Here is a 22,372-nt window from a genome sequence, read left to right as displayed (position 1 = left end):
CACATAAGGTGTCATCGGTCTCTTTTTTGAGTATCTACCATGGCCCCTACTTGCTCCCGCACGTCTAGAAGGTCTCTTGCGCCGGTCTCATGTCCAACTCATGCGTCCAGAGAGAACTTGGCTGCTGTGACAGCCAAAGGTACAGTTCACCAACATCTTCCGCCTTCATTCTCTTGCCGGTCTTCGTGTCTTCGTTGACTTCGTCAATGATCCCGCCATTGGCGATAGCATGGATACAGTGGACACCAAACTTGCTGTGCTCCTTTGCAATAGCCTGTGCCACCATCCTCGCCGCCGCACGGGAAGCACCGTAGGCAGCGTATTGCTGATTCGTGCGCATGGCCCCGAGAGTGCCCGTGAAGATGAGGGTTCCCTTCTTTTCGCCATTCGTGTCGGCAAGCAACGTCTGGCCGCCGTTCTGAGCGTACATGAGCTTCATTGCCTCCTGAGCGAAGACAACGGCGCCCGTAGTGTAGGTACTCATGCTGTCGTTGAAAGCTTCAGCCGTCTCTTCCAGAAATGGCTTCCGGCTCGAGTTTTTGACATGGTAAATGGCAAGCTTCAGCTTGAGATCCTTGAAGTCCGGGTGATCAGCGATTTGCTGAAAGGCACGCTTGAGATTGTCCGGCTGAGTGTCCGTCGGGAAAGGGTGTAGAATGCCATTAGACGAGTTTCTCAGATCAGAGGCAAGGTTCTGGAGGTTGTCCGCATTACGAGCTAGCAGTGCAACTGCGAGGTTGCCATGTTGTGGGCTGGCAAGTACACGGGCAATACCCGCGCCTGAAGTCGGCCCAGCGCCAATCAAGATTGCAAGACCTTTGGGTGCCATTGCGCTGAATGAAGATATTTTGAGATTTTAGAACTTGAGCTTTGCATAGAATTAAGTACACATGCCAATGCAAAATTTAAAGTATTCGAATGAACCTTTTATTGAGACCTGTTCAGTATAAAACATTCGGCTGGCCTGAAGAACGTCATCGATCATCCGATCGGTGCTACTGTGGCGCTCCATATTTGCCGGTGGGAGAGATCAGCACCATTCGGGGATAAGACATCATCCTGACGTTGAACAGCCTATGCCCGAAAGAGTCTCTGCAACCTGCTGACAGAGCGGAGGCGCTCGCAGCTAACCCATCAAGGTCACATGGTTTTGTTCTTAGGAATGGAACGATTTGAAATTGTCTCCGGATAAGCACGCCTTCTGGGACTGTGGAACACCTTGAGCAATGATCCATGTTTCTTTGAGTGGTTTCTGCGTGAGGCAACGGAGCCCAGGAGTGGTCTCCGGGACAACCGGCTTTGAAACTACCGTCAGTACTCTCACAACGCCTGAAGGCTTTCCAGGCACCCGCGCGGTGCCAATTCGGCTTGAAATTCGAATCGTGGAGCACCGCCCGGACCCGGGCCCGGTGATTTTGTGGGACTCTGTGCGGTATTCCGGATCTCGAATTGGTAAACCGGAAGCCGCACTCACGGGGCCCGCACCAGAATATCAGATGACAAAACATGCTCACACCCATCGCAAGAACATTCTTACTCACTACAATTGGGGTCTCTTCATTTATCATTTATCTACGATTATGTCTAACCGTGGGCGGAATGCGCTTCAACTCAGGACATTCACAGATCATACCATCACCAAATTGAATGTTTGCTTTTTGTTTGTCCAATTCAAGACTTTCTTTGAACCCAAATGCTGACTGTGCGAGCTCAGGTGGCATAATAATCTGCACGAAGGTACGTGTGTCATGAGAATAACGGTACCCATGGATGTCTGGTGGACCTTGCAGACAGACCCATGCGCTCACGCAGATTCTTCCCACACACGATTTAGCCCCAAATTGGTGATTCTTTGACGAAACAAAAACGCGCAAAATATCTCAAAGATAGAAAGGATAGATTCTCCAAGGGCATAGGCATACCGCAGGGAAATCAATTGGATCTCAGGAAGGAGAATCGGCCCTTTGATACCTTGTGAGCATGGGACTCCACTCAGGCCGAGGTCGGCGACACTTGCTGTTCAGGTTGGGTAATGTTAATGATACTGGCGGGCCCTGGGTGTCACCCTTATTTATAATTCATCAAAAGGTCCGCTGTTTCCTCACAGCTGGTTGGATTAGGAATGTCTTGTCGAGAGCCTTTTTTGAATCAGGAAGTCCTCGACGACTCACAATTGAGGAACGTGCGCGCCGTTCCACTTCCCCGGACCACGGTGGGTTCGATTGTCCGCTGCGATGCCGCTTTGCGGGGGGCAGCTAGATAAGAGTTTTCGTGTTGTCAGCTATCCAAGATTGAGAGAAGAGTCATTGAAATAGATGGTCTGCAGATGCAAAATATGGGGGGGACTGGAATGGTTTCTCATAATCACAAAAACCCATCACTCTATTCATAGAGCTGTTATCCTGAACAACAACCAGGTCTCCGGGATATGAGCTTACTTGACGACTCGCGGCGTCCTCGTGAGACCAACTTAGTGCGGCAAGTCCGGGGTTGTGTCAGGAACTATCCCCGCAAAACCACGCGGGAAACCACCCAGACCAGTGGCAAAGCTGTCCGCGTCGCTATCAGGGGCGCTCGTAGATAAATAACAGCCATTTTGACACCCGGCTTGGCTTCGACTGCCTGACAGTCTCCCTTTACGACTTCCTGTTTCTCTTCCTCAAATATTACCATGGCAAAATCATCGAAATCAGCCAATGGCTCGCATGAGATGGCTCCCGTACCATCTCATGTCGGACAGGTCCTCGAAGACCACTCGTTGACGCACGATGCTGTCTTTGGCGAGATCACAGCAGATGGACCCAATTATCGCAACGTCAGTACTCTGAGTTGCGATTATCATTTTGAGAGATAGGTCATGCTGACAGCTTCTAGGTCGGGTGGCTAGGGACATCGGTCTTGATGATGAAGACACAAATCGGTCTCGGCGTTCTTTCGATGCCTTCCATCTTCGACGTTCTTGGAATCGTCCCGGGCGTCATCATTCTCTGCACCATTGCAGGAATCACTACGTGGTCAGATTACATGGTTGGAGTCTTCAAGCTTCGCCATCCACAAGTATACGGAATGGACGATGTAGGAGAGCTGTTGTTCGGTCGTATCGGACGCGAAGTCTTTGGTGCATTCTTCGTACTTTGTAAGTTGTCGTCGTCAGAACTAAACTTTCGAGAATCCTTCTGACAGCACAAGTCTTCACCTTTACTGCTAGTTCTGCCATGATTGGTGTTTCTACTGCCTTGAATGCCGTCTCCCATCATGGAGCTTGCACTGCCATATTTGTTGCTGTGGCCGCAATTGCTAGTTTCTCGTTAGCCAGCATAAGAACTCTGGGCCGCATTACATGGCTCGCATGGGTGGGAGTCACCAGTATTATGGTTGCGGGTAGGTTGCCACCCTTTCAGACCATACACGAAGAAATCTAACGTCCACAAAGTCTTCACCGTGACTATCGCTGTTGGCCTCCAGGACCGCCCTGCCGCAGCGCCTACCGACGGCGCATTCGTGTCTGACTTCAAAATAATCAACAACCCTACCTTTACAAAGGCCATCTCGGCCATCTCATCAATCGTCTTTTCCTACGCTGGAACTGGTGCCTTCTTCCCGATTGCGGCAGAGATGAGGGATCCTCGATACTACACCCGTGCTTTGCTCCTTTGCCAGGGCGTGGTGACTTCTGTTTATGTGGCTGTGGGGGTCGTCGTGTACTACTTCTGCGGCTCTTATGTCTCTTCGCCTGCCCTTGGCTCTGCTGGACCCTTGGTTAAGAAGGTCGCGTATGGTCTTGGTCTTGCTGGGCTCTTGGTCTCGTCAACCCTCGTAACTCACGTAAGAAACATATGTTCAAGTCCTTGGATGTCTTACTGACATTTTCATAGTTGGCTAGCAAGCATGTTTTCGTCCGCATCCTCCGTGGATCGAGGCATCTCACTGCTAATACCGCTGTTCATTGGCTCACCTGGCTTGGGTCTACCTTTGGAGTCACTCTCGTAGCATATCTTGTTGCTAGTGGCATTCCCGTCTTCAACAGTCTTATCTCTCTCGTCGGTGCACTCTTGGGCACTTTCATGTCATTCCAGCCGATGGGTTGCATGTGGCTTTACGACAACTGGAGCAAGGGGAAGGTCGAACCAACGTTGCGGTGGAGACTGATGGTGGTTTGGAGTGTATTTGTCATCGCATCCGGAACCTTCCTAATGGTTGCCGGAACTTACAGCACAATTCTTGGTATTGTGGACGACTACAAACAGACAGGTGGTTCTTCAGTGTGGTCTTGTGCCGACAATTCAGGTACAGTCTAGTGTCCAGGGATCAAGACGACAGAGACAATTAGCCGAAAAATTCCGTTCAACCTCGTTGAAACATACAGCTATTCACTCGAATGATATTTGACAAGGTTGTCCAGAATCGGTCTGATGGCTGACAGTAGGCTATGACATTAGGTCCTTATCGTGAAGGGATAGCAAGGGGCTGGGCTAACGCGTGGTCAACCAAGTTAGGGGGCTTGATGATAGCTCGGAAGATAACAAACGTCAAAACATGACATGCCCGATACGATAGATTGTGCAAATGCCTGTCTTCCCCGTACCTACCCCAGAAAATGTTACGCTCCACCTTGCTGTACCTGCTTCATCAGGTTTTCCGATTAACTCTGGCGTGTCCCCAGACACTAACTCACAGAATCTCCACCTCGTCGCGGACACATTCCTCTTCGAACTATGCTGTCTCCTAATCCGTTCTTCAGAGACAAGGTGAGCACGCCTGCTTGCCCACATAATGAGACAGTGCAATACGCCAATTACGCCGGATACGCCGCGTCACGATGTCAATGGCTTTCATGAATTTGATTTCTCAAGTTTTGAAATGCCTATCTGATAAGATTAAGAAAGCATGAACGAAGTAACAAAGGCTCCGAAGAAGGCTATGCTAAGTATAAATGATGAAGTTTATTCTCTTCTCTGAGACCGTTCATTCACTATTCGTGATCACTCCAGCCCAAGTTGCGTTTGCTCGGATTGGTGTTGCGCTTTTTCATCAGGCCGACTGCTTGAACCCGACATTCTTGACCGAGGCTCGCCGACGGCCCTGGCACATTGGAACATTGAATCTTCCATGCGGCAAAATAACCCCGAGGACACGGAAATTCCGAACGGATTTCACAAAAGCTAGTATCCCAGATGTATGAACCATAGCGCAAATACACCTATGGTGCGGGAGGCGAGGGCCCTATCTGTCTCATACCGCAACCCATTCCAATTGGGAGGGCACTCGATGCTAGAGCATGGCCGAAGGCAAAAGACGATTTTGAGTGTCATTTCCATCCACTTCGATAATGCGTTCGATACTTATAATGAGTCTTGCCATCCGGGTGGAGACTTCTAGCTAATCGGGCGGATCACTACCTATATTAGGTCTAATAGTTGATTTTATCTTACTCTACTTTTACTATTATTGTCGCTTTTCCTATCCCTCTCTCTATCCTTGTCGTTATCGTCGCTATCATCGTTATCTTCGTCGTCGTTGTTATCGTTGATTATCTCTTAAACATCTACTACCCGCCCAGTTAGCCAGAAGTATCCGCCCGGATAGCAAAACTCCTTATGTCTCCTCTATCTCCATCTCCGACCGGCTGCCTTGGCCTTCGGCAACAGCCCGGGTTCTCCGTGATGCCCTGAGAACCATGTCTAATGTAATAGCTCCGTCATCGTATTAAGGAATGGCGTGATTGGATTTGCTTACAGAATGTACCCGAGAAAGTGCATAAATCACCTCGCATCCCGACAACTGCTTCTTGTGGTAGGCTTACCATGAATGCATAAATGCATATGCATGGGATAATGCAGACGGCAAATTCGCCATTCGTATACGCGTGGCTTTCAAGCTCGCAATTGCTTTAGAAAGGATGGCTTGACATCACTCGGACAAGGACGAGCAATTGCGACATGGCGGGGTTAATGATGACAGCACAAGCAGCTCCAAGCTATGTTCTCGAAAATTCTCCGTGGTCTGATAAACGTGAGATTGCTTTCCCCATGATCAACACCAGGAGTCTGGCCGCGCTGCTGTCATAAAATGAGTACTGCAGATGTCACCTCAAGGATGCTCAGCTGGGCGATTTCAACGCTGAAGATTTCTATCGTCGCACTTCTGTCACTTTTGATTACATATCTGATCCAAAATGAGTTTGCACGCTTCCGAAGCCGAATCAAAGGTCTCCCGGGACCTCCGGGCTGGCCTGTAGTCGGGAATCTATTTCAAGTATCTGCCAAGCTCCTCCCGAAAACAGTGCTAAATTGGGTTCTAACTTCATACCAGAACTCCAAAGAGGCTCCTGCTGAGACATATCGGAAGTGGGCAGGGATATACGGACCCGTCTTCCAAATCCAACTTGGCAACACCACCGGCGTGGTCGTTAACACGGCCGAGTCTGCAAAGCAACTCTTTCTAGGCCAGCGCCATGCGATGAACTCCAGACCAACATTTTACATCTTCCACAAGAAAGTCAGCAAAGCTGTGACAAGTATCGGTACAAGCCCTTGGGACGAATCTTGCAAGCGTCGTCGGAAGGCTGCTGCTGGTGCACTGAACCGTCCGCGTGTAGAGAGCTATGCACCGATTCTTAACCTAGAGGCAAGAGAGTTCCTCGGAGATATCTACTCGGAAAGTAGAGATGGCTCAATAGCGATCGATTTTCGCCCAGCTGTCCGCAGATTCGCGCTCAACCTTAGTTTGACCCTCAACTACGGCACCCGCGTGTCCAACGTGACATCTCTCAAAGATGATCCCTTGCTGGCCGAAATCATTTACGTAGAGTCAGAGATATCTAAGTTCCGAGACACCGGGAAGAACTATGCCAACTACATCCCTCTTCTTCGGTATTGGGAACCAGTCGCCAACGCTTTTGGTCTCAATTCCAGCCCTAAGGACCATGCTACTGATATTGGACGTCGAAGGCTAGAGTACAATGATGTTCTACTGGACAAGCTGAGAGGAGAGGTCGAACGAGGAGACGACAAGCCTTGCATCCAAGGGGCTGTGCTGAGAGACCCGGAGTCTGCAACACTTACTCGGCAGGAGTTGATCAGCGTTAGCTTGAGTATGATGGCAGTAAGTAATCTTGAAGCAATGGGTTAGGCTAGGCTCGGTTTCCACCTGGCGTTCTTGATGTTCAAAAACTAAGATCTCGTAGGGTGCCGATTCCAATCAACCGACCCTGGCTTGGGCCATTCTCCTCCTGGCTCACCGTCCCGACATCCAGAGCAAGGCATACGAAGCCATTAAAGACTCGGGAGTCTTGCAGAAGCCGTCCAATTCTTATGCGTCTACCAAAATTGATTACATAGATGCTCTGACGAAAGAGATCGGTCGCTATTTCGTTGTCCTGAAGCTCGCCTTGCCGAAGGCAACATACGCCGACGTCACTTGGGGCTCCGCAACAATTCCTGCTGACACCCTCGTGTTTCTGAATAGCTGGGCTTGCAATAGAGGTGAGCTTCATTACGATACAGATGTGGTGGCGTTCATCTAATGTGGTCTTAGATTCAGATTTGTTTGCCGAGCCCGATGTCTTCGCCCCTGAGCGCTGGCTCCCCGACGCACCTGACCAGTACGCTCATCAATTTGCTTTCGGCATCGGCGGGCGCATGTGCGTTGCATCTCATCTAGCGCACAACGCCCTGTACACAGCGTTTCTTCATCTGATTGCACACTTTGAGATCTATCCCGCCGATGGGCAATCTTCCGATGAGATAGATCCAATCAAAGGCTTGAAGGGACTGGCGTTTGTGGCGACGCCTAAGGGCTCTCGGGCCCGGTTCGTGCCAAGAAGGGACATGGAGTTGGAAAGTCTGCTCAACAGCCGCGAAGATGGCACAGGTTGATGACCAGTGGCTCAGCTAGCGGTTGTGGGCACCATATCAAGCACGATTCAGTGGTAGAAGAGGGTATAACTCTTTGTCCCCGTATCAAGTTCTTGAGATGTCGCATATTATCCCGCTGGTTGATTTACCGATGTCCAAGCGCCCAAAAAACGCCTCAGTGGTAAACCGTCCAGTGAGATGGGGAACATCCCAACTTCGGAGGTAGCCTGCAGATAAGGTGCATGAGCCCCGAATACTGCAGCAATTCGTAAGCACACTTTGCGACGGTCGGGCGAGATAGAAGCCGGATGTCGCCATAGTTTGTGCGGGCCGTCTTTTGCCCCACCTAACGATCATCATTAAAAGCTGAGGTCATCGACCTACGAGGCAGCCTTTATTCAGTAACTACACCACCACATGTCATACACCACTTAGTCTCTAGAGAAGAATCGCATGAAAAATATCGAAAAATGGCCTCAGCATCTCTGCAAGCTGCTGACTTGTTCAGCGTCAAGGACCTCATTGTCGTGGTTACAGGCGGTGGAACAGGTATGCCATCGTCGTTCATGTTTACGTCATCACGGGACCCTGAAGCTCACCTCTGAACCACCAATACAGGCATCGGACTCATGATTGCACAGGGTCTTGAAGCCAATGGAGCCATTGTGTATATCATCGGAAGAAGACAGGAGGCCCTGGATAAAGCCGCCAGCACCGCTGTATGTACTCGCACCTCTCTCTCAACCACTGCATGTGACCGCGTCTGACGTGCTATCCATGGCACAGAAGCATGGAAACATTCGCACCATTCAGGGGGATGTTACCTCCAAGTCAGATCTTGAGAAGGCTGTTTCGCAGATCAAGTCGGCACACGGCTACGTTAATGTCGTCATCGCAAACTCAGGTATTGGTGGCCCAGCGCTGAAGGGCATGCCGGCAAACCCCTCCATCTCTCAGTGGCGCGACTTCGTCTGGAACTGGGATCCCGAAGAGTTCACCAAGACTTTCGCAGTAAACGCTACTGGTGTCTTCTTCACTGTGGCGGCGTTTCTCGAACTGTTGGACGAGGGAAACAAACGCAGCAACTTCAAGCAGCGAAGCCAGGTTATCGCAACCAGCAGCATTGGGGCGTTTAACCGGCAGCCCATGGGTTTCGCGTATGGGGCGTCCAAGTCGGCGGTGGTTCACATGATGAAGCAGCTCTCCACGGTCCTGGTCCCGTATAACATCAGGTCTAACGTCATCGCACCCGGCTTCTATCCGAGTGAGATGACGACAGCAACGGTCGAGCAGCACAAGGACGGATGGCCAAAGGCAACGATCCCTGAGGAGAGAGCTGGTGATGCAGAGGATATGGTCGGTGCGGTGCTGTACTTGGTCAGCAGGGCCGGCGCTTACACCAACGGCAACGTGCTCATTTCAGATGGTGGCAGACTCGCCGTCGTGCCATCGTCATACTGAGATGGACGTACATATAAGCATGATTTCATGTGCGAAAAGATTTAGCCAGCTTGAAAACAGATGAAAATGCTGATCGACTTTTCATGTCAGACTCAATTTTCCCATGGGTGCCAGCTCAGTGTTTCGGAGAAGATGAGGTTGCATTTTAGGACACCTCTCCGTACTCCGATGAAGTGGAAATATACATTAGACATTTGCGAGAATTCCGAAAGCGAGTGTAATGCGACGGTGTCTGTTCTAAATTCCATGTGTCTTGTTGTTGGCGCTTAGAGACCCAAATGGGGCAGGCCCGATAAACTGTTCGTGTCCCAGAGTGGATTAGTGATATGGTGATGAGATACTCACATTGAGCATTGAAACCTGGAAATCAGTTACTGAGATCAGCTCGTAGTACTTTCGTCGAAGAAGCATCAACTTCTCGGTCTTGTCCACCAATTACGGCTCTTAATACAGTCCAAATCCAAAGTTGAGACTTGGAAGTGATGGAGGGATATTGACCGTACTCGGGTCTCGGGTTTCAAAGTGCGAGAAATCTGTAGGTTCACTACTAGACCCGCATTCATGGACTAGACTAAGTCCAGCAGGTGACGAGGGCGACTTTTTAGTACATTACTGCAAGTTCGAAGCCAATTGTTGACATTCTTACGCGTCTTCACTGAGAAATTAGCGTTACCGTCCGAGTACGAGAGTTTCTGTTGTCTCTCTTAATAGATAGGCACACATACATCCTTACATCCTTGCAAGGACCGAAACCGACAAGAAGGACTCCAACACACGATCTACGGAACAATTATCAATGTCGCAAACTAGCAATTTTGATTGATTGAAATCCGTCGTATTCGTGTTAGTCGGTTAGTCGGCCCAAGCCGAGGTTTGGAGTTGGTTGGAGCAGCTCACACCGGTCTGAAGGGCTACCCCACAGATCATCCTGTACTTGACGAAAGCTGAAGTGCATGGTGTCACCTCACTAGATTGTTTGCTTTTTAGAGGAGCCCCTCAGCATCGTGCGAGTGCTAATGGAATGCTTGGCGGGAACCAAGGGTGTGGCTGCCATCCTTCCCGCGCTCAAGGTTCTGACAGAAATTCTTGGCTCGGTCCATCATGCGACCTGCCAGTGAAAGATGGTGTGTTCGACCCGGCTCAAAAAGACCGACCAATCCCAGAGGATGTTTTCTCAGAACGTCCTAGCCATGCGAATGGCAACCCCTCAGTCAAGCCGGTGTCCAAATTCCATGACGAGCTTTTTGTGTTAGCGTAGATCGTCTATCTGCATGTCACACTCTGGTGCGCCAACGAGAGTCGCTTCTAGCCAACCACGATCCTTAGGTTACGTTACCCAGCTGGAGTGTCTTGCATCGCCATGTCTGATGGGGTCGTGTTTGGAGATGGTGGGCGGCTCGTCCATGCGCCAGCTGAAACGGAAGACTTTAACCCCGATGCAAATCAGGTGGATTGGTTTTTAAGTACGCGGCTACCCGCCACAGACTTCGCGTGCGAGCAGTTGTAGTTGTGCGTTGCTACATTTTGTTTGGGTTTAGTCTTCTATCATGTTCAACAATCTCCCTTCCATTGCGCTTCTAGCGCTTCCGGCTCTTCTACTCTACCTCTACTCGGCTGTTTACTACCGCCGCTTCAAGCAGTTTGCGAACTACCCGCAGGTGAAACCATCGTTAGTATGGGGCCATCTGAAGATTACCAATGAGTTCCATCAGCGACGCGACGAGAAAGGATGTCAAATCGGTACCAGCCCCTCGTTGCGACTGTGAACTATTCTGAAGCCGCAAAACATTTCATCTGATACAATTTGACCGCTAGATCACGCTCTTGGGGATATGTGTGAGACAATGGGAAACCCCCCAGTCATGCTCTACGACCTCCGCCCCATCAGCCGACCAATGCTTCTCATTCGTAGCCACTATGTGGCCGAGCAGATCTCAAGACAGTCCAAAATGTGGCCGTATAGTACGCCGAAGTCTGATACTATGGCATACCTCTGGCCCCTAGTTGGAAAGAAGTCAATTGTGTTGACAAATGTGAGTTCGGATCTTGCCATTCAACTACTGTGATGAAATTTACCAATGATGATTCAGGGTCCAGGTTGGAAAGATATGAGAAAACACTTCAACCCCGGGTTTGCTCCACAGCACTTAATGAGCCTGATGCCCGTGATTCTGGAAAATACTCAGACGTTTGTTGCTAAGCTTGACAGGCTTGCAATGACAGGCGAAGTCTTTGAACTTGAGCCGCTTTGTACCAATCTCACATTTGATATTATAGGTAGGTTTGGTTTGGTTGCTGATCATGACATTCTCGATATGATGACTTACGATTTCCCCATAGGTGCCGTGACCATGGATGTTGAACTAGGCGCCCAGCTCCCCGAAGAGCAGCAAGGGGACTTTATCAAGAGCTACAAAGAGTTCCTTCTCTCTTACAGAGAGAAAGGCGGCATGCTCAAGTGGTGCGAGAACCTGTTCTCAGACAGACGGCGCAAGGCTCTCGCCGAGAAGGTGGACGGCTTCCTCACAAATGTCATTCGAGGCAAGTTCGATGACATGAAGAAAACCAAGGCAGTATCCAGTCGGAGCATCTTGGCATTGAGCCTCAGCGACACCGATGTTCTGACCCAGGAGATCATTGACGGCACAAAAGACCAGCTCAAGACCTTCATGTTCGCAGGCCATGACACCACCAGTATCCTTCTGCAATGGGCGATATATGAGCTGTCCCGGACCCCGCGAGCCATGAAGACGCTTCGTGCGGAGCTGCAAGGTCTCTTCGGTCCAGATCTCAGCCCCGAAGCTATCCGCAAGGCCTTGTCACTGAAAGGAGATGAGGTTACGCAGAGGATGACGTACACGTCTGCCGTCATCAAAGAGACCCTGCGTCTCTACCCTCCTGCTGGGTCAGCACGCTTATGCCCTCCAGGATCAAATTTCCACATCCAGCTTCGAGATGGCAGCAGCCTCTGTGCAGATGGAATGATACTGTACAACTGCGCAACCCTGATCCAGCGTGATGTTGAGGTCTACGGGAGCACCAAGGACGACTTCGTGCCGGAGAGGTGGCTCGGGAACACCGATACGTCCATGGCAACGAACGACGACGAGAAGGCTGGCATCGGAAAAGCCGGCGAGAGTGAGATTCCGGCGGCAGCCTGGCGGCCCTTTGAGAGGGGTCCGAGGAACTGCATTGGGCAGGAGTTAGCGAATATTGAGGCCAGAGTAATTCTGGCATGCGTTGTTGGCGGGTATGATTTTGAGAAGGTTGGGTTGGGTGAGGCGACGCTTGGTGTCGACGGGAAGCCAATCATCAATGAGAAGGGCCAGCACCGGTCCAACACACAGCTCTATAATGTGAGTCTTTGCCTGGCATGCAGGTTTTCACTAGTAAACAATGCTAACGAACTGGGGCAGACGCGACAGGTCACAGCTCGGCCAGTGGATTGCATGAAAGTAAGGGTGAAGAGTCGAGACCGTTCTTCATAGTTTGCGGGGTCTTGGCCACTGGTGGAGACAAAAACATGGACAAGTGTAATTGGAACCGCGTGGCAGGAGGAGCATGGGGATCGCGATGAGCTTGATTTCTGTGTGGTCAGTAGAATGGTTGAAGCTTCGGCATCGAGGCCTTTCGCTTGAGCTGAAGTAAACATCCCAGCCAATCTAGCTAGCGCATTTTCTCTCTGGTCTCGACGTTTCAAGTTCCTTGACATACGAGGGAGGCTGGAGGCTTTCCTCCTTTGACGCCCGTTTCTCGCGTGTTCTCTTTGTCACTAGATCACGTCAAAGATGTAGCCTCGAACGGTTGATTCCCATGTTCTTTCCTTTGTTTGTTATTGTTCCAACGGACGTCGTTAAGCCACCAACGATCAGCTAGCCCAATTAGCGGCCAGCTGCAAAAAAGAAATAAAAAGAAATACCTCAATGCCAAGAATGGGCGCTGTCGAGCGGCCGAAGATGGCCAGATTCTCATCGCGGCCGACGCTGCAGGAATATTGTTCCCTGCATTCAAAATATTGTCTCTTCGGCGGTGTATCGTGCATGAAGCTGTTGAATTTCCGGCAGGGCTACCCCCTGACGGGAGCTAAAGAGTGCACGTCTCGGGCGTTAAAAAGATGCGACGGGACCGCGGTCAATGCGATATCGGATTTTAGCCAATGGGGGAAGATTTCGGTATTCCTCTCCCCAAAAACAACAATCTGATATGGCTACATTGGTGCTGCAGTCCAGCCGCACAAGCAAGGGTCGGGGCAAGAGGAGACGAATTGGGCGTGAAGTCTGTTCCCCGTGCCACACTAGCTCTGAAGATGGTTAAGACGTACACGAGTCGCCGGCCTGACCTGACATCTAGTCGCCAAAACCGCGAGACTATCGAAGGTAGCCTGCGGACCAGGAGTCGGCCCCCATTCTTTTTCTCCTAGCATAACGCATGGCTGGGCCTTTGTTGATATTGGAAATCCCGTCCACCCTCGCCTGAGCGCAGGGTCTACCAACCACGTGAGGACGACAGATTTAGGTATCATTAACCGTAAGGATCGCTAGCTGGCTGCCACACAGAATCTGGTCGCGGAAGAACGGCAGGCTGCCCGTCCCAGCAATGTGGAACGATCCCGAGAGCCAGGAACCTTCCAGACTAGCCGATGCTTGATGGGATTTGGCAGGCGGCAAACAAAGAACATCGGGAAAGATGTGGGCTCAGAACCCCGTTGATTTACGCTTGTTTTACGGTTATGTATCGTCGATCTCTGGTTCTGTCCGGCGAGAGCAAGGATGTCTCATCACCAAGTCCACATAACCATTTTGCATCTCCACGCAGAAAGTCGACATGCTATTTTGAGGCTCCCACGATGCATCGACAGTTGATGACGAGACTCCTTAAATTACGACGAGTGTCCGGGAGAGGCTGGAATTTCTGTCCAAAATGGCATGATGCCCGGTAGACTGTGAGCTGAGAGTGCCTTGCCGGATGCACAGACAAGGGCGGTTAGTCGAAAGGGCGCCAACGTTCGCGCGGCGCGTCCGGTGGCTTATTGAGCTGAGCTACTCACCATTTAGGCCCTATCCCGAACTTGCACCGCCGGGACTCTGTTGACATGGAGACTCCAGTTGCAGCGAACACTGACGGACACAAGCGGCAAAACAAGAGCTGAATGCATTCATGCCCGCGCTGTTGGATTTGATATAAACCCTTGGAGGTTCCGGCCTTTTGCTCATCTGTCTCACTCTTCACCCTCACTCTCAACTTCCCTAGCATCTCCAGCTTTATCATCGGCATTTTCACTTCTGGGATTTTCATCACAGCTTCGAAACTCTTTGTCACCATCACAATGCGTTCCGCCGTCATCATCGCTGCCGTGGCTAGCATGGCCACGGCCAACCCCGTCGTTGTCCGCGAAGCTACTTTCCAGGACGGTATCGACCTGAGCGTCTTCGATGTGAGATACTCAGCCACATTTCAAAAATCTCCATACTTGAGCTGACCCATTACATAGGCTGCACCCGCGGTTACCAAGACCGGGCCGGCGGTTGGTGCTGTGAGCGAGACGCCGTCCTACAACAAAGCTGCCGCGTCGGCCGCCGCTGTTGCGGACGCGATCGAAAACCCGATCTCTTCCTCCGCCAACAACTCGACTCTCAAGGCCCGTTCCGCTGCCGGTGACGCGGCCATCGGCGACCCTAGCGGTTGCTCTACACTGGAGCCCGCTGGATCCGGCGGCGTACAAACCACCGACAGCTATAACGCATTTATGGTCAACCAGACGTTGAAAGACATTGGCAACAACGCCCCGGTTCCCCAGGGATACCAACTATCCTTCTCGGGGAAACAGGGCTCCACCAGCCAGAACGGTTACTTGGGGCTTTACACCTTGAAGTCCTTCGACACTATTCTCTGTCAACAGGTATGTTGGATTCTGAAACGCAATCCATGATTGGAGCTGACAGTACCAAGAAATGCGATGCTGCTACAGCTTGCACTGCCTTCAATCTCTACATCCAAAGAGATCCCAAGTACACTCCAACCTCTGCCTGTCAGAACCCCCCCAGCACCATCAACTACAAGTGCACGCTCTGGGGACTGGCGGTCACCTCAGATACTGCTACCAACAATGGCCAGTGGAGACAGCAATTCCACGTCGGTATCACGGCATCCAACGGTATGTTACCTTGCTTCCAAGCCCAGAACATCAATCTAACGAAACAATAGGCTACGTCAAGAACGTTAAGCCTGACGCGGCTCCCGGCTTTGACGGCCCTACTGCGTTTGGTGGTGCAATTAACGCCCCCGACAAATCTTTCATCGGCTCCAAGTACTTTCCCGGTCCTTACGACGCCAGTCAGTGCACCGCTGCTTGCCAGGGAACGACCCAATATGACCGTGATCACCCTAATGCTGACGGCACCTATGACGCCTGCAACTTCGTCAACTCCTACGTCCTTAGCGAGAACAACGCGCCTCAAGGAACTTACTGCGGCTTGTACACCAAGTCTTGGGACAAGAAATACAGCACCAACTACGGCCAGTACCGCGGCAACGACTACTACTCCGTCTCCTCCAGCTACGGCTGGACCCTCAACCCCCAGGACCCTGGTCACATCTAATGACATCGCCCTAAAAGTTGGATTGGCAGTGGCCTGTATTCTGGGCATTGATTGATATGCTTATGGTGCCTAGGGGATCATTTGATCACATTCTTTGAAAGATAGACGAGTTTTAGAATGCTTTTATTTCGAGCCCTATGTATTTGAGTCTAGATAATGATGATTTCCTTGTTACCTTTATGCACCGTTCCTGCAACAACTACTATTTTCAATCCATGACGAAGAAAGTGTTTGGTCTTGAACACGCTTGATTGCGACTTTGGGTTGTCAAGCGAAGCCCTTTCGCATCGTCAACTTCCATAGCATCATTCCAAAAAGCTCAGCATAGATAGACCTTCCACCAAGTCTTTCGCTGCTTTATAGTCAAAATGAACTGCGCCAAGTTCTCTCGTCGCTTAATGTCAGTCTCGAGCCAGTCGCGGTAATTGGATCCGCCGGGATATGCCTGGCATTTCTTGCAGAGAGAATCAGGCACAGTTGTTCGGAAATGCTTCGTACGGACCCAGCCGCAATCGTTGCCGGTCAGCTTTGCATTCTCACAGGGAAAATGGAACTCATCGGTTATGTAGTTGACTGCGTTAGGGTGGGAATTTGAAGGCTTTCGCTCCACCAGGACTGTCTGAGGTTCCTGGCAGGTCTCGCAAGTGGCTTTGGCAAGTTGACACATGGCTTCTGTATGACGGGTCCTTAGGCTTCTGTTTCCGATAGACCTACTCGGGTGTCGACTGATGTTGAGATAGAATGTTGCTTAATGATGAAGATGGTTGTGAATAGAAAGGTCCAGCAGGCCGGCGACAAGCCGCCTTTTGACCTATTTTGCCCTTGGGCTAGCAACAAAGCATTCACCAGATAATACATCTGTTTTGTTGTTCTCGAACTATGATTGAAACAGTTCTTTGTATCCTGGAGCAAAGCACGCGATAACAAGGCGTCGAGTCCGAGGAGCAGTCATGTTTCAACAATTACATTAGCATTTGTGGCACGTCTACAAAGCTCAGGCATTAGACAGAACAATGCCGATGTATATAATTCGACAACTAAGAACATCGGCCAGGTAAGATCATATTTCTTGTATCCAATCCATCAAGCTTGGTCCATACGAAAGGATTTGGGCACTCGAGAATGACAAGGAGAGGGACGATGCCGGGATGCATCCAGTTTGAACACCTAGTTTGAGAATCCCTCAGCTTTTCCCGTTGCTCGCAACAAAGGCCCATTCAACATCTTCCCAGCCAGGCCTTCGTCTAATTCTCACCATCATGGTGTCCTGAACAGTCTGCAATGGCTTGGGCACCGCTTCGGCTAGGTTATTTTTGATAGGCGGCACTTGAACTCGGCCGCCTTCGGGCGTCTCTATCTCAAATCCAAGGATCAAAGCAGCCAGTGCTCCCAGAATCTCCGCGTCGGCGAAGAAGCGACCGGGGCAGAGGTGCTTGCCACTGCCAAAGGGGTTGAAGGCACGACTTTGCGCGCGCTCTCGTTCTTTGTCTACAGCCAAGAACCGTCTGGCGTCAAACTCGTGTGCATTTGGTCCCCATATAGCCGGATCAAAGTTGGTGATGATGGAGGGAACCTGGACGTTGGCACCCTTCTTCAACAGATATGACTGTGTAGTCGCCGTTTCTCCAACCGCCGGAGTGGGTGTGTAAGTGATTACAGTATCCTCGACAACCCTGCGCGTGCCGGCGTTGCGGTTAGTCAAACGCATGACCTCTTTGTATGTTGACAATAGAAGGGGAGATGACGAATTGAGCTTCGCCACGGTGAAGGTACATTTGCGAGGCCAGTGAGGCTGTAAGCCATTCTGTCCCTCCACGGCCGTTTCGTCTTGGTTCTGGATGACCGCGATGTCCAACAGCTCCCTTCGCAGTTCCTCAACAAGCTTCGGGTCGCGAAAGACGTAGCATGTCATCCAGAAAAGCGTGGGGATTGCGTTTGTGACACTAGCAAAAAGCATTCCGAATTCGTGATCGGCAACGTCATCGCTGGGCAAGCCCCATTTGCGATTGACCGCCACGCGCCGCTTGACAACCGCGCTGGCATTGGGGATTTGATCAAATTCCTCGCGAAAGTACTTCCTGAGGGCTTGCTGAACCCTGGAACGGCCACCATAGGCTTGGCGTGCCGTGACGGAAGGGAACGGCTGCATCAGAAGCTGTGACTGGCCTGCATCGTAGTCCCTATCGTATGGATATGTTAGGGCTTGTCCTTAACAGAAGGTGGATGTCATACTAACCAGAGATCTTGTATTAATGTCGGGCTGGCTGCCAGGGAGTTTTCGTCGCCGAAGAGAGAGCCCAAGGTCGCCTTGGTGAAAGCATCTCGTAACCACAAATACAGAGTTTTGTTTTCAAATTCCGGGCCAAAGGAGTTGATGATTCGTGAGATTCTTTTCAAGACGTAAGTATTCATCTCCAGTAGATCAGGCCCAGGAGATAGCGGTGCATAAGAACGATGCTGATCGTCAGTCCACGGAAGTGAACCGTCTGTAGGAGGATGATGAAACAAGTTCATGATATTGGGCCCAAAGCCGACCATCTTTTCTGCGAACTCTGCCATAAAAGGAATCAGACTTAGAGCCTTGTTCCTCATAGCGACTTGGCTCAGTTGGGGATCTTTGATGATGTACATCTTCTGGGAACCACCCATTGAGATTGAAAAGACTGGCAGGTTGGAATTTTCATGACTGCAGCGATCACACACTCTCCGCGTCAGCTGTTGTGTTTCTGATGGCCGTGATTTAAACCCCAGGATATGGCTTTCAACGTACCCGAGTTGGCGATAGTAATACTGTCTCAGTCCTAGTAGACCAATAATGTGGCCGACAACTGGTATCTTCGGCTTCAACGCCGGCGGCTCCCTCGGATCTTGAGAATTACCTCGAAGCTGGGATCCGCCGGCGAGGAGAATAGCGGCCAAGAGAAGAAGCAACCATGAATCATAGCCGTGGCTAGCGAAAAAGGTCCCTGCCAGACTGATGGAAGCCATCTTGTTGAGGCACAGCCAGGCTCACAGAACACAATGGGACGATTAGTCTGCACGTCCTTGAAGACGACGCGTTGTGCGATTCAGTGTGGTATGTTTACTATTAAAAGGAGGTGCATTGGTCAGTGCTTGCGGTGGAGCAACCGGAAATTTGTTGATCGTACTTGTCCAGGCCCGCATGCTATCAACATTGAAGTTACACTAGGCACATACTAGCCGAAGGCAAACCTTACAGTCACTGTAAACGCTGTACGAATCAAGGGGAGCGGCGTGGGTCGGCACGATGGCGTTTGCTGTATGTCCTCATTCTTGTCGGAGTTTCACACCGACAAGAAGTCTATGTTGAGGTTCACCTAGAGGTCGCCAGAGCAAAATCTGGTGGGATATTCGCCAATTTCTACTCCGGGGCCGAGTTCGGGACCGGGCTGGTGCATCATGAAGCCGGATCAGTGCAGATGATCGCACCAATTTGTCTTATGGCACAACGCTACTGCTGCCTGCTTAAAACACCCTATTCACAACAAGTACCATGCTGCTGTTTCGAGTTTTGTTTTTCTTCCTTTATTTTCCCCCTTGGTTGTTTGGTCCTTTTCCCCCCTCCTCACCCTGAAAGAAGGCCCGCAAGATGATGTCGAAACTTTCAAAGCCAGCGTAGAAGCATATGACAAAGACGATCTTCAGGAAGACGAGATGCCCCGAATTCTGGTTATAGAGTCCGAGTCTTGGTTCCTCGATCCGTCACTTATTTACATTCGGATCCTCGGACTCTCTCTTGCACCCGGGAGGATTGCGCCCCACGCATGACAGCGATAAATACGGCTGCTGTCTCAACCAAACCGACGGTGTTACTGATGTTTTGGAAGCAAAGCTTGAATTGTTAAGGAAGTTGACTGTGAAATGTGACTATCAGACTAAATTGATGCGACCCAGCGCCTGCTCTTCTTTGACAAGCAATTCTACAGCCTCTCCATTCATGATACCGGACACATATGTCTCACCCACAATTCTGTAGCCATTGTCCTTGCATCCACGGAGGATAAACGGCACTTGTGAACTGATCAAAATAGCAACATGATCACCCGGATGAGCGTTTGCAGGACCAATGCCCAGATATCCGCGCGTCGTGACAAAGAATCGACGTCCTAGAGCATACTTCTCCACAGGAAAGTCTACTGTTTCCTGAGGAATGATTGATGGTGTCTTGGCAAAGGTTTTAAGAGCTTGTTTCCTCCTGCGTTTGGCGCTCTGTTCATCGGGACTTATGATGCCGTTAATCCATTTTTTGCAGCGCGATGCGGCGCTCAGCGCTCGCGCTCGTTTATCGTCTCGGACGCGACAAGTCCAGTAAGCATCCGGCACGACTGCTGGAAGCTTGAAGGGGCGGTGATAGAGATCGTATGGCTGCGATTGCCACAAGCTCCCCAGCTCCTGGAATCGCTCCATTTTTTGAAGCCGTTCTGCTTCTGTCCAATTCTGTGGGTCAAAAGACGTTTCAAATCCTACAGCCAGCCAGTCTTTATCCTCGCCAGCACCTCTCGTGCGCCGAGACTTTTTATTGAAGATTTCAGATATCTCAGCCAATTCCACTTGACCTGGCTTAGTTGATGTCAACGGTGGGTTCGCACTGTTCCATGCTGGCGGCAGGTGAGGAAGCCATTCGTCAGGGCTTGTGGATAAATCAACGGCTTGTCCAGCGAACAAAGCGTCCCAGAATGCGCTCTCTCTGGCATCCTTACTTCCGTATGGATTCAAGTCATGGTTTTGAATCATTGCCATACTCTTACACTGAGCGACAGCGATCACGAAGTGAGTGGAAGCCTCCCAGTTTGAGTCTAAATCCTCAGGGAATGGTTCGTGTGTTGACTCGATGGTGTCCCAAAGAATTCCATCGACAGTCATGCTTCTGAGATCATGCGAAAATGTCGGCGTACTGCTGGTGGCTTGACTTATTCCTGCAGAGTATGGCGGTAGTTTCTCTTCTGTCTCGTCAAGCCAATCCCGGAGGAATGCTCGCTGGGTTATTCTCTCGTTGGATGTCATGATTCGATCGAAGATCTCAGACATGCTTGTTCCAGCTTCGGCATCGACGCGAGGCTCACTTGGCAAGCACGTCAGCACAACTTCCCCTCGCCGAATGAGGTCTTGTATGGTATTTTTGGCATCTGGTGGATATGGTGGTAGTTCGCTAAATATCTCTGCTTGAGATAGGGCGACCGCTACACCTCTTGTGTCTTCTAGAGCCTCTTGTGCCATGTCTCTCGCTTTGCTGTGCGTGGTGGGGTAGCCAATGGTGTTGCCGTTCTGCTGCGGTACAGCCCACCAAGGGATTGCTTCCTTGACCTCGGATTCCCGGTTGGGCAGAGGTGTTTCTCGACGCTTGAGAGACCAGTCAGGAACCCAAGATGGTCTGCCACTGAAGTCGTCATCCAGTGACCCGGAACAGTGTTGCAGTATACCTAGCCCAGGGGCTCTGACCGCTGTGATAATGGCAAATCTGTGGTACAATTCCTCCGCATCGATGCCATAATCCACACGCAGCTGCGTCGTGTCCAGCCCGGGTCTGTTCCTCAACATTCCCTGCAGAGCGTAGATCTTGTCCCTCGGATCAGTTGCGTCAAAATGCCGATACTTGGAAACTAGTTGCAAGAAGTCGTTCTGGTCGAATCCCGTGGTGTTACCTTTCGTATAGATCTTCTCGCCACCCCAGCGGACCGACTCGAGATGCAGAACGCGTTCAACATGAGGAATCGACTGGTGAAGGCTGGTTTTATGGACTTTGATCCGCCCGCATGCGAGGACAAGGTCATGCCAGCTGATAGATTTGCTACCGCAACGAACTGTAGCTGTCATCAGCCCCTCCCCGAGAGCGCCCCAGCAGACTTCTTGAACGATCCAGACCCTGGTCCACCAAGGCCTTTTGAGAAGAACCTCGATCGCAGCCGCAGTCTCCGGCGGAACAGAAGGCATTCTGCTGTAGACAGTTGTCCTTGAGAGTACCGCTAGCTTCTCCATCGCGACGTCACTATCGTCGGCTGCTGGTCCAAGCCATATAGTGACAGCGCGAGAAGCGATGTAGAGGACACTCATGACAGACACCTGTTGGTTCTTTTCGGCGACGTCATTCTGATTGATGCACACTGCATCAACCCAGATTGTAATCTCTGCAATTGGGTCTCGGCGCTCTCGAAGGAAGCTTGCTAGGTTTGGCGTGATATTCAAAAGGTATGCCTCGTTGACTAGCACAGGTTCGCATGGTGCTTCCCCTCCCCAAGTGTACGACAGCGTCTCAAAATGTGGACGAGTGCGACCACTTACAATCTCTAGTCGGCATGCAAGCGGCTCGGTGGAATCGTTCGCGGGTAGGAGGTGAAGTAGTCGAAACTCCAACTGATCGTGGTTCAGAGATTCGTACTGGTACGGCCTGGTGGCAATGTCGTGGGTTTGGTTCTCCATTCTTTCCAGCTCAAATGT

The 22,372-nt window shown here is 50.8% G+C and overlaps 9 protein-coding genes across 9 annotated transcripts; 5 read left to right on the top strand and 4 right to left on the bottom strand.

Annotated features, from left to right (window-relative positions):
* Nucleotides 1-64: 64 nt before the first annotated feature.
* On the bottom strand, nt 65-829 carry CGGC5_v008860 (putative oxidoreductase; the record flags this gene model as incomplete). The annotated part of the gene is made up of 1 exon (XM_032034798.1): nt 65-829. The coding sequence occupies one exon, from the start codon at nt 827-829 to the stop codon at nt 65-67; it is 765 nt and encodes a 254-aa protein (XP_031886024.1).
* Nucleotides 830-2,671: 1,842 nt separating this feature from the next.
* On the top strand, nt 2,672-4,298 carry mtr-1 (N amino acid transport system protein; the record flags this gene model as incomplete). The annotated part of the gene is made up of 5 exons (XM_032034799.1): nt 2,672-2,815; nt 2,875-3,136; nt 3,190-3,381; nt 3,434-3,825; nt 3,876-4,298. 5 exons carry the CDS (start codon nt 2,672-2,674, stop codon nt 4,296-4,298), a joined length of 1,413 nt encoding a protein of 470 aa, XP_031886168.1.
* Nucleotides 4,299-6,069: 1,771 nt separating this feature from the next.
* On the top strand, nt 6,070-7,877 carry phacB-0 (3-hydroxyphenylacetate 6-hydroxylase; the record flags this gene model as incomplete). Its single annotated transcript, XM_066152072.1, has 4 exons — nt 6,070-6,255; nt 6,313-7,104; nt 7,187-7,484; nt 7,537-7,877. 4 exons carry the CDS (start codon nt 6,070-6,072, stop codon nt 7,875-7,877), a joined length of 1,617 nt encoding a protein of 538 aa, XP_066008569.1.
* A 449-nt stretch (nt 7,878-8,326) lies between these two features.
* On the top strand, nt 8,327-9,317 carry SAT3-0 (Short-chain dehydrogenase/reductase SAT3; the record flags this gene model as incomplete). Its single annotated transcript, XM_032034803.1, has 3 exons — nt 8,327-8,405; nt 8,475-8,575; nt 8,643-9,317. The coding sequence occupies 3 exons, from the start codon at nt 8,327-8,329 to the stop codon at nt 9,315-9,317; spliced, it is 855 nt and encodes a 284-aa protein (XP_031886104.1).
* Nucleotides 9,318-11,161: 1,844 nt separating this feature from the next.
* On the top strand, nt 11,162-12,805 carry stcS-0 (putative sterigmatocystin biosynthesis P450 monooxygenase stcS; the record flags this gene model as incomplete). The annotated part of the gene is made up of 4 exons (XM_032034804.2): nt 11,162-11,350; nt 11,408-11,594; nt 11,658-12,673; nt 12,734-12,805. The coding sequence occupies 4 exons, from the start codon at nt 11,162-11,164 to the stop codon at nt 12,803-12,805; spliced, it is 1,464 nt and encodes a 487-aa protein (XP_031886103.2).
* Nucleotides 12,806-13,099: 294 nt separating this feature from the next.
* On the bottom strand, nt 13,100-13,359 carry CGGC5_v008855 (uncharacterized protein; the record flags this gene model as incomplete). Its single annotated transcript, XM_066152071.1, has 2 exons — nt 13,100-13,189; nt 13,237-13,359. The coding sequence occupies 2 exons, from the start codon at nt 13,357-13,359 to the stop codon at nt 13,100-13,102; spliced, it is 213 nt and encodes a 70-aa protein (XP_066008540.1).
* Nucleotides 13,360-14,643: 1,284 nt separating this feature from the next.
* CGGC5_v008854 (uncharacterized protein) lies at nt 14,644-15,916 on the top strand (the record flags this gene model as incomplete). The annotated part of the gene is made up of 4 exons (XM_032034805.1): nt 14,644-14,751; nt 14,809-15,216; nt 15,267-15,471; nt 15,522-15,916. The coding sequence occupies 4 exons, from the start codon at nt 14,644-14,646 to the stop codon at nt 15,914-15,916; spliced, it is 1,116 nt and encodes a 371-aa protein (XP_031886102.1).
* Nucleotides 15,917-17,099: 1,183 nt separating this feature from the next.
* On the bottom strand, nt 17,100-18,904 carry CYP7B1-1 (25-hydroxycholesterol 7-alpha-hydroxylase; the record flags this gene model as incomplete). Its single annotated transcript, XM_032034807.2, has 3 exons — nt 17,100-18,096; nt 18,153-18,602; nt 18,687-18,904. 3 exons carry the CDS (start codon nt 18,902-18,904, stop codon nt 17,100-17,102), a joined length of 1,665 nt encoding a protein of 554 aa, XP_031886100.2.
* Nucleotides 18,905-19,807: 903 nt separating this feature from the next.
* Nucleotides 19,808-22,354, bottom strand: het-6-1 (Heterokaryon incompatibility protein 6, OR allele; the record flags this gene model as incomplete). Its single annotated transcript, XM_032034808.1, has 1 exon — nt 19,808-22,354. The coding sequence occupies one exon, from the start codon at nt 22,352-22,354 to the stop codon at nt 19,808-19,810; it is 2,547 nt and encodes an 848-aa protein (XP_031886099.1).
* Nucleotides 22,355-22,372: the final 18 nt, after the last annotated feature.

The sequence above is a fragment of the Colletotrichum fructicola genome (assembly GCF_000319635.2).
Source record: "Colletotrichum fructicola Nara gc5 chromosome Unknown KSG_Nara_v1_contig05, whole genome shotgun sequence".
In the NCBI taxonomy this organism is placed as follows: domain Eukaryota; kingdom Fungi; phylum Ascomycota; class Sordariomycetes; order Glomerellales; family Glomerellaceae; genus Colletotrichum; species Colletotrichum fructicola.
The sequence above is the reverse complement of the archived record's forward strand: the minus strand, read 5'-3'. Positions and strand labels throughout refer to the sequence as shown.